The sequence below is a fragment of the Xiphias gladius genome, chromosome 20 (assembly GCF_016859285.1).
Source record: "Xiphias gladius isolate SHS-SW01 ecotype Sanya breed wild chromosome 20, ASM1685928v1, whole genome shotgun sequence".
NCBI lineage: Eukaryota > Metazoa > Chordata > Actinopteri > Istiophoriformes > Xiphiidae > Xiphias > Xiphias gladius.
Window position 1 is genome coordinate 23,357,007 of NC_053419.1, and position 14,530 is coordinate 23,371,536.

The 14,530-nt window shown below is 45.7% G+C and overlaps 1 protein-coding gene across 1 annotated transcript in view; it reads left to right on the forward strand.

The window, feature by feature from the left end:
* Nucleotides 1-14,134, forward strand: part of LOC120806100 (calcium/calmodulin-dependent protein kinase type II subunit beta) — a 46,451-nt gene extending 32,317 nt beyond the window's left edge. The window contains exons 15-21 of the mRNA XM_040156822.1: nucleotides 5,087-5,155; nucleotides 7,132-7,176; nucleotides 7,952-8,000; nucleotides 10,840-10,915; nucleotides 12,043-12,137; nucleotides 12,244-12,480; nucleotides 13,761-14,134. Coding sequence (XP_040012756.1) covers nucleotides 5,087-5,155; nucleotides 7,132-7,176; nucleotides 7,952-8,000; nucleotides 10,840-10,915; nucleotides 12,043-12,137; nucleotides 12,244-12,479 — 570 coding nt within the window. The 3' untranslated portion in view covers nucleotide 12,480; nucleotides 13,761-14,134. The remainder of the gene's footprint in view (nucleotides 1-5,086; nucleotides 5,156-7,131; nucleotides 7,177-7,951; nucleotides 8,001-10,839; nucleotides 10,916-12,042; nucleotides 12,138-12,243; nucleotides 12,481-13,760) is intronic.
* The last annotated feature ends 396 nt before the right edge of the window (nucleotides 14,135-14,530 follow it).

Below are 14,530 nucleotides of genomic sequence, written 5' to 3' on the forward strand. Positions count from 1 at the left end.
CCCATTTTCTCCGATCGCACAGTTAAACGTTATTATTCATTTCCAAAGCTTTTCTTTTTCATCCTCTTAAAACCGCAGAAAATGTGTTTTAGTCTAAACGATGTTTTAGTCATTCGTGTTCCTGTAACAGAAAGATGCAGTAATTTGTTTAGTAGGAATATAACCCCCCCCCCCCTTCCTGACAGATACTCTCATTAGAGATAAGTACCCTCATGCTGCAGTACATCGCTCATTCTTGTGCTTCCCTCAGTCGGGGCTTTTTGGTTTGACTTGCTCCTCCTTGATAACAGATAACAGTTGAACAAAAAGACATGATTTGTTTCATTCTCTTTCTTTCTTCTCCTGCCTCCTGAAGACAAGTGCCTCGGATTCCTTTGTTTTTCACTCACTGTCCTCCGCGGACCACTGAGTAGGACAGCTGAGGCAAAGGGCGTCTTTCATCTCAGTTACATGCTTCTGGAGCTCTTCATCTGACCGTTTCACCTCTGCCTGACGTTTTCTTTTCTCCTGTTTTTTACTCACAAACCACAAACCGGCCTGCTTCCTGTGAGCGACGCAGCTTCTCCAGAGTGGATTTCTTCTTCTTTTTTTTTAAAATATCATTTCAGTTGCTTAAGGTTTCTCATTAATGAGATGTAATGTCTCCTAAATGTAATAAACAACTAATGTTCCTCACACACAGTGCAGGAAATGTGCAGTGCAGCGGCTCATACAAAGGCCACGTCAGAAATCGAGTGTTTACACTTGATCTGAACGTCCACACTCGAAGGCGGAGTGAAAATAGAGACGGAGTCTCTCTCGGAAGACATTCAGAGGGTTTCAGTGTGTGCTCATTTGAGAGGTGACCGCAGTAGTTGTGCCAGGGATGAAAAAAGAGAGCTGAGAGAGAAGTTCAAGCCCTGGCTCCGGGGGTTTCTATTATTTTGTCCATCCTATTTATGCCAATGAGGGCAGGCTAAATAACAGAAACATCTCTCTGTATCACGCAGCACAATCTGCATCCCCCAAAAACCACAAGCTTGAATCAGCAGCTCTCTACAATGGTCTCAACAAAAACTGAACATTAAGAACCAGAGGATTTAGTGCAGGACTGTTGGATCAGACCACATTAGTTTTAGCTGGGTGTTCCTGATAAACTGCCTCGGTCTGTCTCAACATCCTCTTCATCCTGCCTTCCAGCTCTGCTCAGGGGAATCAGAGCTGGTTGGGGATTTCATTCCTCCTGTTGTCGTTCTCTTTGAGCCCCCCCCCCCTCCGGCCCGCGAGCCGCCGGTTCTCTCTCCCTCCGGGTGTTTTGATGGAGAACAGCCATCCTACTTTCTCTCCGCTCTCCCCTCCATCCTCTCTGTCTCTCTTTCATCCATCCCTCCTCCAAGTCTGTCAGCGCTTTCCTAAGCAGTGTGTGTCATCATCCATCACCCAGTGATTCCCAACAGGCTGTGTCCTCCTCTCCTCCTGATCCATCTCACTGAGGGTGGCACCCGTCCATTTTTTGAAGCAGTCTATCCGTTCCAGGTTTTTAGCGTACTGGAGCGTATCCCGGCATGCACCCTGCGATAACACTGGTGGCCAGGTCTGTCACAGGGCTTAACACACACACACACACACACACACGGGCAATGCACACTCGCCCACACATCGAAGGCCAGTTTAGAGCTTCCAGTTCACCTAACCTGCACCTTTCAGGAAATCAGACTCAGTTGTGCTCATTGTGTACAAAATGGACTTTACCCACAGTGATTTCTAAATCAGTTCCAGGACCCGCGACCCGACCCGTAATCGACCCGTAGTCGGCTTTCACACTGACTCAGTCTAGAGTTCATTATTTGTTCCTGGAGTTTAGCCAACCACCAAAGGAGCTTCAACTCGACCCCGTCTCTTAGAAATTACATTCATACATTGCTCAGCTGTTTTTCTCAATTATGGTGCGCTGACAAATCACAGGCTGGCGAATATTCAGAGGCTTTTTTTTTTTTTTAACGAATGAATGAACGAATGAAGCGCCACATTCATCATCAGCGGAGTCACCAGGAGGTCGTTAGGGTGGATGGTGGGCGCACAAAGTCCCCGAATGTCACACCAGAGACTGGGGTTCCTGTCCTGATTTAGGCAAAACAAAAAAAACACTTTGGTCAAGGTTTGGGAAAGATGGTGGCTTTTGTTAAAAGTAAACAAACATGTGTCTTTAGATTCAACTGAACTTTTTCTGTATTAAACCAGACCAGGATCCTTCCCGAACCTGAACCAAGTGCTGTGTGAGTCTGAACAGAACCATTAAAAAGTTTAGAAATGCTGGAGTCACTACAAGTGGATGTTGTATTGCAAGATCAGATAGTTTGTCTGTGCACATTTCACTGATCTTCAGTCAACAATCAACATTTTTGCAACTTGCCAAACACAAATTGACAACTTTTCATCATTTTAACTGAAAACATAATGCGGACGAAATTGTGTTTCCCTCGAAAACGTGCTGTATCTGCTGTTGCAAATGAGTTGATGAGTATCTAAGTGTCATTTCCAGGAGATATTTATAAAACTGAGAGTCTGCAGCCACTTTAGCCTCTCTGTGAAACTGTGCTACAACACAATGGTGCGTTGAGATAAATACAATCACCGGCATACTAACGTCCTCCCGATTACATACTAACATAGATGTTCAGCCGGTTTAATGTTTACCATGGTTGCCATCTTAGGTTAGTTAGTGTGGTCAGCAAGTACAGCTGAGGCTGATGGGAATGACACGAGTTCTGTAGGTATTTATCCATAAACCAAAAGTACTGGAGAAATTACATTTTTGACCTGACGATGGCGCTACATGAAAACGCAGAGGATCGTCGAAGTTATTGCAATTCATCCTGAGGGGAACACGAACGTCTGAACCGATCCGTCTTGGAGACTTTTCACCCTGGACCAAAACATTTCGACCGCTAGAAGAAATGTCGCCAAAGTCATTCATCCTCTGGTAACCAAATTTTGTGCCATTCCATTGAGGATATGTTGAGATTTTTCTTACAGGATAATTCAAAACTTTGACCTGCTGGTGGCACTAGAGGAGAGGCCACAGGTTTACCAAAGTCAGGCGGATTCATCCTCTGGTGACCATGAACATCTGTATAAATTTAATGGCAATCCATCTCATAGTTCCTAAAATATTTCAGTCTGGACCAAAGTGGTGCACCCACCCAGTGACTGCCATTTCCTTTTTACCCAGGATTGATTGTTTGCCTTCTACAGCCTGAACTAGCCAGTAGTTGCAGTGATTGACACAAAAGTGTCATAACTGCCTAGTAATTTTATCCAGCGCAGCTAAACTGCTTTTGTGTTATCGTAAAAAGTGTTAGAGGTGTCCCTCATAGTGGCAAAACGTTTTAGCATCTTTCAGCTCATTGTTTTGGTTTTGACGGTCCACAACTCTGCTGTTTTGGTTCACGCTCGCCACTCCTCACAGTGGCTCAGCTAGTCTCTGAGCCAGATGTTTCCCTCAGGAGTTGGTAGAGACCAAAAACAGAGCTAAAAAAGAGGGAAAATACTAGTCTTAACATTTGTCGGTTGGCCAGAAACATGACTGAAATCAATAAATGAAACCATGTTTCTTGGTGTCTGCTGGATGTGTAGATAGGCAGTTAGCTATAACAACGTAACTAGGCCATTAATATGTCAGTGTTGTGTTTCAGCTTGTTCCACTGACCCCAGCTGGCCACAAATAGAAATGAATGCATTTATCATGCAAAAATGCCAAACACTAAGTGGTTTCAGCCTCTTAAATACAAGGGTTTGCGGCTTTTCTCTGCTTCATATCATTGTGAATTCAGTCCTTTAGGGTTTTAGTCTGAGAAAACAAGCAGTTTAAAACACCAACTTGGGCTCTGGAGAACTGGGTTGGTTGTTTTTCACTGTCGTCTGACATATTATAGACTAAACGGTCAGTCAATTAATCAAAAGCGGGAACACCAGTTTAATCGATAAAATAAATAATTAATATTTGCGGGCCAAAACAACACTATAAACTCAGAGTAGGGCCTACTTCAGGTACAATGCTCTCAAAAGTCATCTCTAAACCCACTTCTCTCTCCTATGCGTTCCTCCACCCTATAATGAGCACTATCTTATTTTGTTTCTGCCTCTTTTTAATTTTTTTTTCCTCAGTCCAACACAGATATCAATTACAGGCAACCCTGCTGAGGAAAATAACGAGCAGGAAATTCGGTTGATTGGTTTCAAGCATGAAGCCGCTGCGTCGTGCCTGCGTTTGTGTGTTTGTGTGTTTGTGCTTGCTGTTAGCGAAGCAGAGAAGTTGTTGGTTACGTCCACGTGAGTCCTTATAAAACACGGTGCCTGTATAAGTAGTATTTGTTTGCTGTTTGTACTGTCTTTTGTGTGTGTGTGTGTGTGTGTGTGTGTGTGTGTGTGTGTGTGTGTGTGTGTGTGTGTGTGTGTGTGTGTGTGTGTGAATGGCCTGTTTGGCCTCACAGTCCTTTCAAAAGCGCGGCGCCTCTGCCTTTTTAACCTCATCCAACTCTGCTGAAATGGGGCAGTCGAATGTTGTTTACATGGGAGAGATACATGGAGAGATACTGACGTCTGCGTGGAACAGCACATGTAGTCTGACAAAACGGATGCGATGCTTGTTTCTCTATCTCCGACAGATGTTGCAAAGGTGCGCAGCTGTCATTGGTTTAATTTGCCATCTGCCAAATAGCATCCGTATCCAGGGAAACCCAGTGAAAAGGAAAAAGCTCAGACCAGAGAGTATCTGAGCTCCGACCGGGGTTGAGTTGGATTTTACTGCAGATGGAAATGAACTGACATGATGAATTGTATGAAACCTTTCTATCTAATGAAAACTGCAGTCAGAAACATCGGAGGAACCTTTTCCCATCAATAGTGCGTCTGCTCTCTCAAACGACTGCACTCTGTTCCCTCCACCCACTGCTTTCGTCTCCGGAGCACCCCGTGTCTGTCTGCTATTTTTACCTGTGTTACACTGTTGTTTTTTGCACAGTAACCACCCACTTTACAACCAGCAGATGGCGCCACTCACCGTTGCTGCCCAGTACTAATGTAGCACTTTGTGTTTCCTGCACAGCCCCAGACAAACAGCACGAGAAACAGCATAGTCACCAGTCCCAAAGGCAACATCCCCTCTGCTGCACTGGTACGCAGCTCTGTGTCCGTCCGTCTGTCAGAAGCACCGTCAAAATGCGCTGTGTGTGGGAGAGAGAGGGAGAAGAGTGTGTGTGTGTGTGTGTGTGTGTGTGTGTGTGTGTGTGTGTGTGTGTGTGGATTTGGACAATGGATCGTTGCGATTTGTTGCTATGACTCTGTGTATTAATTCAAGTTTTGCAGCTTTTAGAGGAATAGTTTGACTATTTGGGAAATGCATTTATTCTCTTTCTTGAGCCTCCAGTTAAAGGGTAGGTGCACAATTTTTCAAGACTGTATCATAAAGCACCAGTCAGGTGCCCGTATGAACACTAACACGGGGTTTGCTTGCTGCAATTATCCCTCCTGTTCCTGTTGGACAGTAAAAGATCCCTCGTGCTTCCGATTAGGGCTGTCCCCTAAAAGTCGATGAGCTGACGCATCGGTTGAGAAGACCCTGACTCGTTCTGTGAATCGACAGTGCACAGAGCAATGTAGGACCGGCAGCGTAGCGGGCTGTAAACCTTACAAACCGAGTCCTGTCTTAAAGTGACCGAACCACAAAACTACGGCGATGAAAACGGAGGACCAAGACGCCACCTGTTGCTTCCTGAGACTGTCCGAAAAATCGGATGTTTTTTCAAACCGGATGAATGAAAGAAAAAAAAAAAGTAACTCTCCGGTCAGTCGCCGTCGACTTAAATGAACGTACTTATTCTGGGCCCGGGAAACAGAGCTGAGTGGTCAGAAAAATGAAAGATGTATTTAGGAAAAAGCATGAACCAACAAGCAACACCCGTCTCAGTGTTAATACGGGCACCTGACTGTCTTGACAGACTTGAAAAAGTGTGAACCTTTCCTTTAAATTAACAGATTAATACCAGTCTCGTGTTTGTGCTTTAAGTTTGTTTGTTTGTTTGTTGAATCCACAAACAAACAGAAATGTAAAAATGACATGTTGTGGATTCTCCACTGGTCTCACGGAAAACTACAACTTGTTTTTCCATTTCTGTTTGCGTATTGAATAAACAAACGAGATACCTTTGGATAGCTAGCTACCAGGCTAGCTGTTTCCCCTTGTTTCCAGTCTTTACGCTACGCTAAGCTAACCTATGAATTTAAAATATTTGCGTATTTAAATTTTCATGATTACGGACACAGATTTGACAGGTTTCAATGAAATGAATGAAACATACTTTATGATTTGTATGTTGTAGTTAAAGGAAAAGCCTGGTGTTATTTGTGTTCTTCTATATTTTAATTATTGTCAGCAAATCCAACGAAAACCCAAAACCAACGATACGTTGGTCCGTCTCTCGACTCTTCTTCTCTTGTCTGTGGCTCTCAGCTCCGAGTCCATTGGTTCCTACCGAAGATTTAAATCTTTAAAAAAACACGTAAAACACATACAGTTTGCTTTTTTTAAAATAAACATTCCGTTTTCCACTGTAGTTTTTAGCAAACATTAATTAAAAAGTAGTAGTTGGACGACGAAGAGGCTCCGTGGCTCAGAGGAACCAGAGGCATCAGGCTTTAGATTCACACACAGTTGTCGTCAGTGGGAGACGTTCACTGTTGGTTTTGGTCTTTTCGTGGGATTTGTCGACAATAACTCCAGAACTCCAGAACTTTCAGTATCTGTGTGGCGTACGACACATGTCACCTTCACCATGTGGTGAAGTGACATATACTGAAGAAAGGCTGTATCATCATGTGTAGTAGAGAGAGTTGAGTTTAATAACTGTTACGTTACTAAGGGTCCCTCATGAACACTGATGCTTTCATTTGACTCCTACAGTCATCGCCTGTCGTAACTTCTGAAAATATCTCGCTCATTTCTTCCTCTTTTCATTCATTACTCACATCCTCCTCTCTGTTTCTCAAACCTCCATTGCCTCTCCTCATCTCCATCCATTTCTCCACCCACTCTATTCTCTCCCTCCTTTCTCTCTCTGTTTCTTTCTTTCTTTCTCTTCATCCTTCCTCCAGGAGCCTCAGACTACTGTTATCCATAACCCAGTAGATGGGATCAAGGTACACCCTCCCCCCCTCCTCCCTCCCTCCCTCCCTCCATCTCTTGATTTCTTGCCCTTTTTTTTTCATTCGTCATCCTCGTCTTCACTCCGTTTCTCTATCTGTGTGGGTGAAGCTGTATTTGGAAAAAACAGGGGTTTTGTTTTTTTTTGTTTTTTGTTGTTGTTGTTGTTCTTTTTGCAGGATGTGTGTATTTCGTTGAGTACCTTGATGTATTTCCGTGTGCACCTACTTGTACGTTTATGCATGTGAGGCATGGGCAGAGTGTGAGATGCCGGGGCCTTGACTCCCGCGGGGCGTCCCGTTGTCTTACACTGCCCCTGTGTGTCCGGATAGACGGAGCTCAGTGTTCCTGCCGCTGCCTGAGCGATCCACGTCTGTCAGCAAGACTTCCACCAGATGAACCCTGCCCCACTGTTCAGGCTGCGTGGAACAGTGGCTGTGTGCTGTAGAGTCATCTGTGTCTGTCTTCACTGATTTGGCTCAATCCACAGACGGGATTGTGCCAGTTTGCTGCTGAGTCACACGCACGGCTGTTGTGTTCTTTGTTTTGGGCCAATTTGCGGTGTTAAGATAGATTAATGTAGTAGATTTGATGGCAGCAATTTGAGGGTCTTGTGTAGGTGTGTGCATGCATTTATTAGTGTGTGTGTGTGTGTGTGTGTGTGTGTGTGAGTGTGTAGCAGCGCTTGTGGTGTGGGTGTATGCATATCTGAATGTGTGTGTTAAGTTTTTTTTTTTGTGAGATTAACATGTTTGTCTGTGCACGTTGCAGGAATCGTCTGACAGCAGCAACACCACCGTTGAGGACGAAGATGTGAAAGGTATGTTATACACACATTGGGGGTGGGGTGGGGGGGGTCATGTTTGTGCATGCACTATTTATGTCCCGCCCCCGTGGTACATGATATCTGGGCCGTCACGCTGGCGTCTGTGTCATTTTCGAACACGATAACTCAAGAACGACATACAGTATAAACTTCATACTTACACCCCGGCTACTTCAGATGCAGTAGAGGATCATAAATGCGTGTTAATGAGGTAAAGCGCTCTTGTCGACCATCTACCGGTACCGTTAGCATTCGTGCTCTTTGTTTGACCCGGCGATCGTGGTGGGACACGGTGAAATCCAAGCGCCTCTTCTGGCGCACGTGCGTAGGTTAGCGCTACCTGAAAGGCCCCTATCACACGGCCAGCGCACACGTGTGCCGGTGATTCTTCACAGAGCACGCATAACGCGCAAGCGTGCACACACGTGTTAGAGATACAGTTGGCTGACGTCACCCACACCGTGAACCGGCTCCTCCCGTTAATGACCCCAGACGGGGCGTTTTCGTCGGCGGGTACAGGAGATGCTCTCGTCTCCCCGCCCGGCTCTCTCGCATTTGCCGTGTTACGGCGCAGGCATGTCGGTGTTACTGGAGGGACCCACTGGGCACAGGCCCCGGGGCCGAAGAGGTCAGGGGGGGCCCTTGACCAGAGCCTCTGTTTAAAGGGACTGTTAACATTTCTTGTCGGAAATTCAATCAAACGACTATGAAGAGACAAACAAGAGCACAAAGAGACGCAAAATGACCACACATGGAGAAAGATGTTTTAATGAATCACATAGTAACATGTCCTGTTGAGTATCTCACTCAACCGTGAGTTTAGGATATTTTTCTCCTATAGAAGTGTAATATTACAGTGACTGTCGGTCCAGAGGCTCTCCATACGCAGCCCCTAAAGGGGTCACGATAGGAAATGTTTCTTGCGTTCCCACCGATCCGCGGGAAGAGGAGCAGTTAGTGGTTTGGTTCAATCCAGCCCGAATAAACTGCCAGTTAACGCCGGTACAGAAAGGAGACCTAATGCATATGCTATGCATTAGGCAGCAGTAGCTGTACCGTGACTACTCTTTACTGCTCCTGTTAACGTTATCCGTGACAGCGCTGTGAAGCCACACCGGATGTGAAGCTGCGGTGCTTCCATCAGACGTGACAGGTGTGGTAGCAGTACACCGCAGGAGTTCATGACCACTTTAGCTTCAGTGCTGCGTTCAGGCAGCACAACCATGTCAGTTCACTGCACACACACACACACACACACAACCCCTGCAGGTAGCTAGCGTTAACACACATTATAAAGTAATGCATCCCAGCCAGAATCGTAACCGCCGAAGCACAGCCAGGGCTACGGCTGCCTCAGTCGGCCTCGGCAGCAGTCGGTGAGCCAGTTATCTGTCGAACTGCAGTGATTCGGGCTTGTGCCTGAGCGGCCACCTCTAAGGGTCACGACAACATAAGGCTACCGCTTAGTATTATTATACCATGATACAGCTCAACCTTTCTCTATGGGTCGGAGGGACTGCAGGTTCTTTGCGTTGTGGCCTCACGGGGGCTCCTTGCAAAGATTAACCGGTGTTGGATGAATATTAATAACTCAACCACGTAGAATGCGAACAGCCGGGAGGTAAAACTCCCCAGCATTTCACGCGATGTATCAGGGAAAACCTTAAGAAATAAACAGAAGTTTGTGGAGCAGAAAGGTTTTCTTTTTCAATCGTTTCCCGGCCCCTCCCATTGGTGGGTCCTGACCCCCTGGTTGGGAACCTCAGCTCTCGAAGATCCACAGACCTCACTTGGGATGTTTTTTTTTGATTGGAACAACTTCCTCTAAAGAAACAGTCTCTGCCTCGCTGTTTCTTTTTTTTTTTTGGAGTTGTTTAATAATGTAAGCGGCCCAAACAAAATTCCATTCGCCTCCAGTGAATTCAGGTGAAGGCAAAACCTAAAGACCGATATCTCAAACTTATCTGTTCCCCGCTAGAGGCAAGTAAGAAAACAGGAATATATGGCTTTTTGTAATTTGGCTGAACTGAGCCTTTAAGTAAAATTTTGAACGGAGCGGCTTTTACCCGGTGACGTTGCTACTTTGACTCATGCGAAGTGATATGGAGCCTTGACAAAAGAAAACAGAAATGAGGAGGTGTGTCCAGAGGTACTCGGGATGAACAGAGACACAAAAGAGAATAAACAACAAAAACACAGACAGAGGGAGGGAGGGAAAGAGAGAGGGAGGGAGAGAGGATGAAAGAGAGAGGGACAGAGAGAGAGAGACAATCAGAGCAAGCTAAGCCCTTCTCTCAGTGTCAGGAAGAAGCGAGGGGGAAGAAGGACACAGTAAATCTCATCTGAAGAGCCGGGACAAGAATAGCGTGATGAGCCCAAGCAGCGTCACATGCAAACAAGAGATATGATGGATGATGGATGGAGGTAGAGAGCGACAGAGCGGATAGACGGAGCGGGAAGGGACGTTTAATTTTTGAAAATGGGGGACATGTAGGCGAGGATCATTTGTGCTACTGTGGCCAGAGGTAAAGGCGCTCAACTTCTTGCGTGGAAGTAGTTTTCATGCGTGAAGTGGCATGGAGGAGATTCCTCTCAGAGATGCGGATGAAAGAGGGATGACTAACAATGAGTAACAAGCTCTTAGGTGAGTCCGAACTGGGCCGCCTCCGTCCTTGGTATGTTTGTGAATGTTGGCGAGTGAGTCTGTAGTTGCTGTCACGACCTGGGTCCTGTGCGCGAGAGCCTCGGCGTGCTGTGGCTTCGCGGCGGGGCTGAACTGTCGCCCGGGATACACTCACATTGTTCTCACAGTGCGTTTGTTCCGTCCCCGCAGCTCGCAAGCAGGAGATCATAAAGATCACAGAGCAGCTTATCGAGGCCGTCAACAACGGAGACTTTGAGGCCTATGCGTGAGTCCACCACTCATTCTTTCTTGTTCCATAAAATCTCCAAACAGGACCCTCATCGGCTGTAGGAAAAATGTGATTTCAAAGCTCTCCATCAGACATCAAAAACCAGTAATCTGATTGACGTGCAAATGTGTTTTGTCTCTGTATTAAAGGATTAAAGAGTAATTACAGTCATTGTTTTATCCTCTCCCTCCCTCTCGCTCTACCTCCCACACAATTAAGAATAATGCTGGGCAGATTAAGGGAGGGAGGGGCAGGATGGGTAAAGAAATGAAAAAATAAAAAAAAAACGGAGAAATTTATGCCTGATTAAAAATAAAAAAAATAAAAATAAATAAAAACTCATGAGAAGTTTCAGTTGAGTCAAAACTATGAGATACCCAGTCAAAATGTTGGGATAGTTAAAGATTCGAGTTACTAACTAAACATTATGAGATAGTAAATCAGAATTATGACACCATCTCTAAATCTTTAGTTACTCAGTTGCAGTTAAAGCTACTATATAGGTCAAAACTGTGAGACATTAAGTCAAATTCATTAGATGAAAAGTCAAACTCTGGAGTTCACAGACCCAGAACCCGGGAAAGAAAAGTCCTCATCTCACTCCCCGAGGCAGCGGAGGTCAGCGCTGCAGGTGCAGGTAAATTAGTCTCCTCCCCTGATTGGCCTTCGCTAGCTAATAGAGCCGCAGAGGGCGACCCTCTGCTGCCCACGCTATTCAGAACGGAGACTCTAAGTCAAACTTGTGAGCTGGAAAGTCAGAATTATTTAGATGCAAAGTCAGACTTTTTGAGTCTCAGTTATGAGATTGTAGATCAGGCTGCTCAGAAAGTCAACTGCTGAGTCACAGTCACGAGACACTGATCACAAGTTAACTAGGATACTTTGGCAAAATGATAAGATAGCGAGGTACCACCTGGCTTACCGTGAGTATTTCTATTTTTTACTATTTATAACCTTTCAGCCTTTCTTTCTTTTCCTGGCGGAAGTGGACTCCCATCAGTGTCACAGTTACCACCACCACACTGGGGCAGGGCCAAAGTGGGGAGGCACAGTAAATTTCCTTCTCTGTTTTCCCTCCGATGTCTGAGGGGAGTGCTCTGACCTCACCCTGCGGGTTTTTACAGGAAGATCTGCGACCCTGGTCTGACCTCGTTCGAGCCCGAGGGGCTGGGTAATCTGGTGGAGGGAATGGACTTCCATCGATTTTACTTTGACAATCGTAAGACTACATTTAAATCTATGATTTCTCTTTTCGTCGAACTGACTGAGTTGTTGGTAAATTGAAATGCTGCGGCCTGAAGTTGGATCCCTGTCTCTGCCGCCAGTCCTCTCCAAGAACAGCAAGCCCATCCACACCACCATCCTCAACCCTCACGTGCACATGATCGGAGACGACGCCGCCTGCATCGCCTACATCCGCCTGACGCAGTTTGTCGACGGGCAGGGCCGTCCGCGCTCCAGCCAGTCGGAGGAGACCAGGGTATGGCACCGCAGGGACAGCCGGTGGCAAAACGTCCACTTCCACTGCTCAGGAGCTCCCGCTGCCCCGCTGCAGGGATGAGGTACGAAAAAAAACGGCAAGTCACACACATGCGCACACACACACACAGATTACGGCCCGAACATGAACACACACACACACACACACGCATAGACAGTGTCTCAGGCTGTACTCTGTAGGCGTAAAACAGGATATAAATACCTGATTTAATGTCGACCTTACTTCACTACTTTAAGTCCCCATATCTAGGATTTAGGAGCAGTACACAAGCATTTTAAAAAATGGCTTATAACAAACTATAATGTATTTCTAAGGGGATATTAGGGTTTATTAACGTATTTATTCATGTTTTTGTATTTATTTGGGCGTCACTCGGACTCTCGGAAACCGCGAGGGGCGTTTTTACCGTCTTTTGTCTTTTGTAGACTAAACCATTCATCAGTTAATCTAGATCATTATCAAATAATCTTCAGATTATTACCTCCTCCAAGGCGTCATGTTTTCAGCCGTGTGTGTTTGTTTGTTTGGTGGTTTGCTTGTCAGCCGGACTACACAAAAAGCACAGAACCGATTTGCACCGAACTTGGTGGAGGGACGGGGCACGGTCCAGGGAAGAACCCTTTAAATGTTGGGGCAGATCCGGATCATTTACTATGAATTTGATTTTTTTTTGTTTTGTTTTTCTCTCTGAAGTCTGGTGTGTGTTGTTTGACATCGGCCTTGGCGGAGGTCCGCGCTCTACTGAGTCTCATTCCAGTTTGATAATTAAAATAACTGACAGTCGCAACCACATTTAACAAATCTAAACTTCTGTGGGCGAGTGTGTGAGTATTTGCTGCCTTGCTCCGTTTCATATCATTGTAAACTGGATATTTTTGGACTTCAGGTCAAATCCAGACATTCGAAGACGTCCAACTGGGCTCCGGGGAGCTGTGATGGAGTTTAGTCTATAGAATAATCTTTTTTTTGTTTGATCACTGTGAATAATTGAAACAAAAACCAGTATCTGATTAGCCACTAATGAAAGTAATTGTCAGCCGCAGCCCTGTTTGAGTGCAACTAAACGAAGCAACTGACCGGTCAATTGACCGGTCAGTTGCCCACAATTTTGAGTATTGATTAATCATTTATTAAGTTATCGATCAAGCAAAAAGGCTTGGAAGCTTCTAAAATGTGAACTTTTGCTGCTTTACTCTGTTTTATTTTACCGTAAGCCGAGATATATTCGGGTTGCGGACTGCTGGTCGGAAAAAGGAAAGAAATTTGAAGATGTCACCTCGGGCTTTTTGGACTTGTGCTGGGTTGCTTTTAACTATTCACTGCGGCCATTTTTCTTTCCAGGTATGTGAGACTGATGAGGAGGCAGCGAGGGGCAGAGAAGGAGTGGGTGGATGAATCCGAGAGAGCGAACCAGCGCTGAGAGAGAGGTGGGGGTGGATGGAGGCTGAGCTGAGGGAGTCTGAGGAGTCCGATTTTGGGATCGTGGACTTCCTCCCGCACTCTGCACGCCCACCCCGCTCTTCTCTCTCTCTGTCTCTCTACAACCTCGACAACAGACAGAAAGGAAACTCTCCAGCTGTCGGAACGTCTCGTCTTCGGTCGGCCTGTGTGTGGCGGCAGTCTGACGCTGCAACACACCTGGACAACACCTGCCCTCCTCTCCTTGATTCCTTGCTGCGGAGCCCCGGCGTGGCACTGTCCTGTGGAAGATTTCCCCCTTTTACTTCGTCTCAAACATAAAGTTATTGTTATTTACTTCTAGTATTATTATGGCTGCGGTCTATCCTCGCGCTCTTTCAACTGTACAGTATATTGATTAGTCATTCTAAACCTTTTATTTCTGGTATCCTCTCCTCCTTCTTCCTCTTCCTCTCCTTCTTCTTCTTCTTTTTTTATGACGAGCATGCCTCCTTCCTGTATTCTTATTACCAGTGGCTGTTTCTGCACGATTAAAGGCTGCCTGTGTGAAATGAACAAACAGTACCACGAGTCTCGCAGAGAGAGACCAGTGGGTGTATTTAATTATCCTTTTTCTTTTGTTTCTTTTTCCTCCTTTCTCTTTTCTCTGGAGTGTAGTTGACCCCAGTTGTTCACTGGACCCGTCTGAGCCG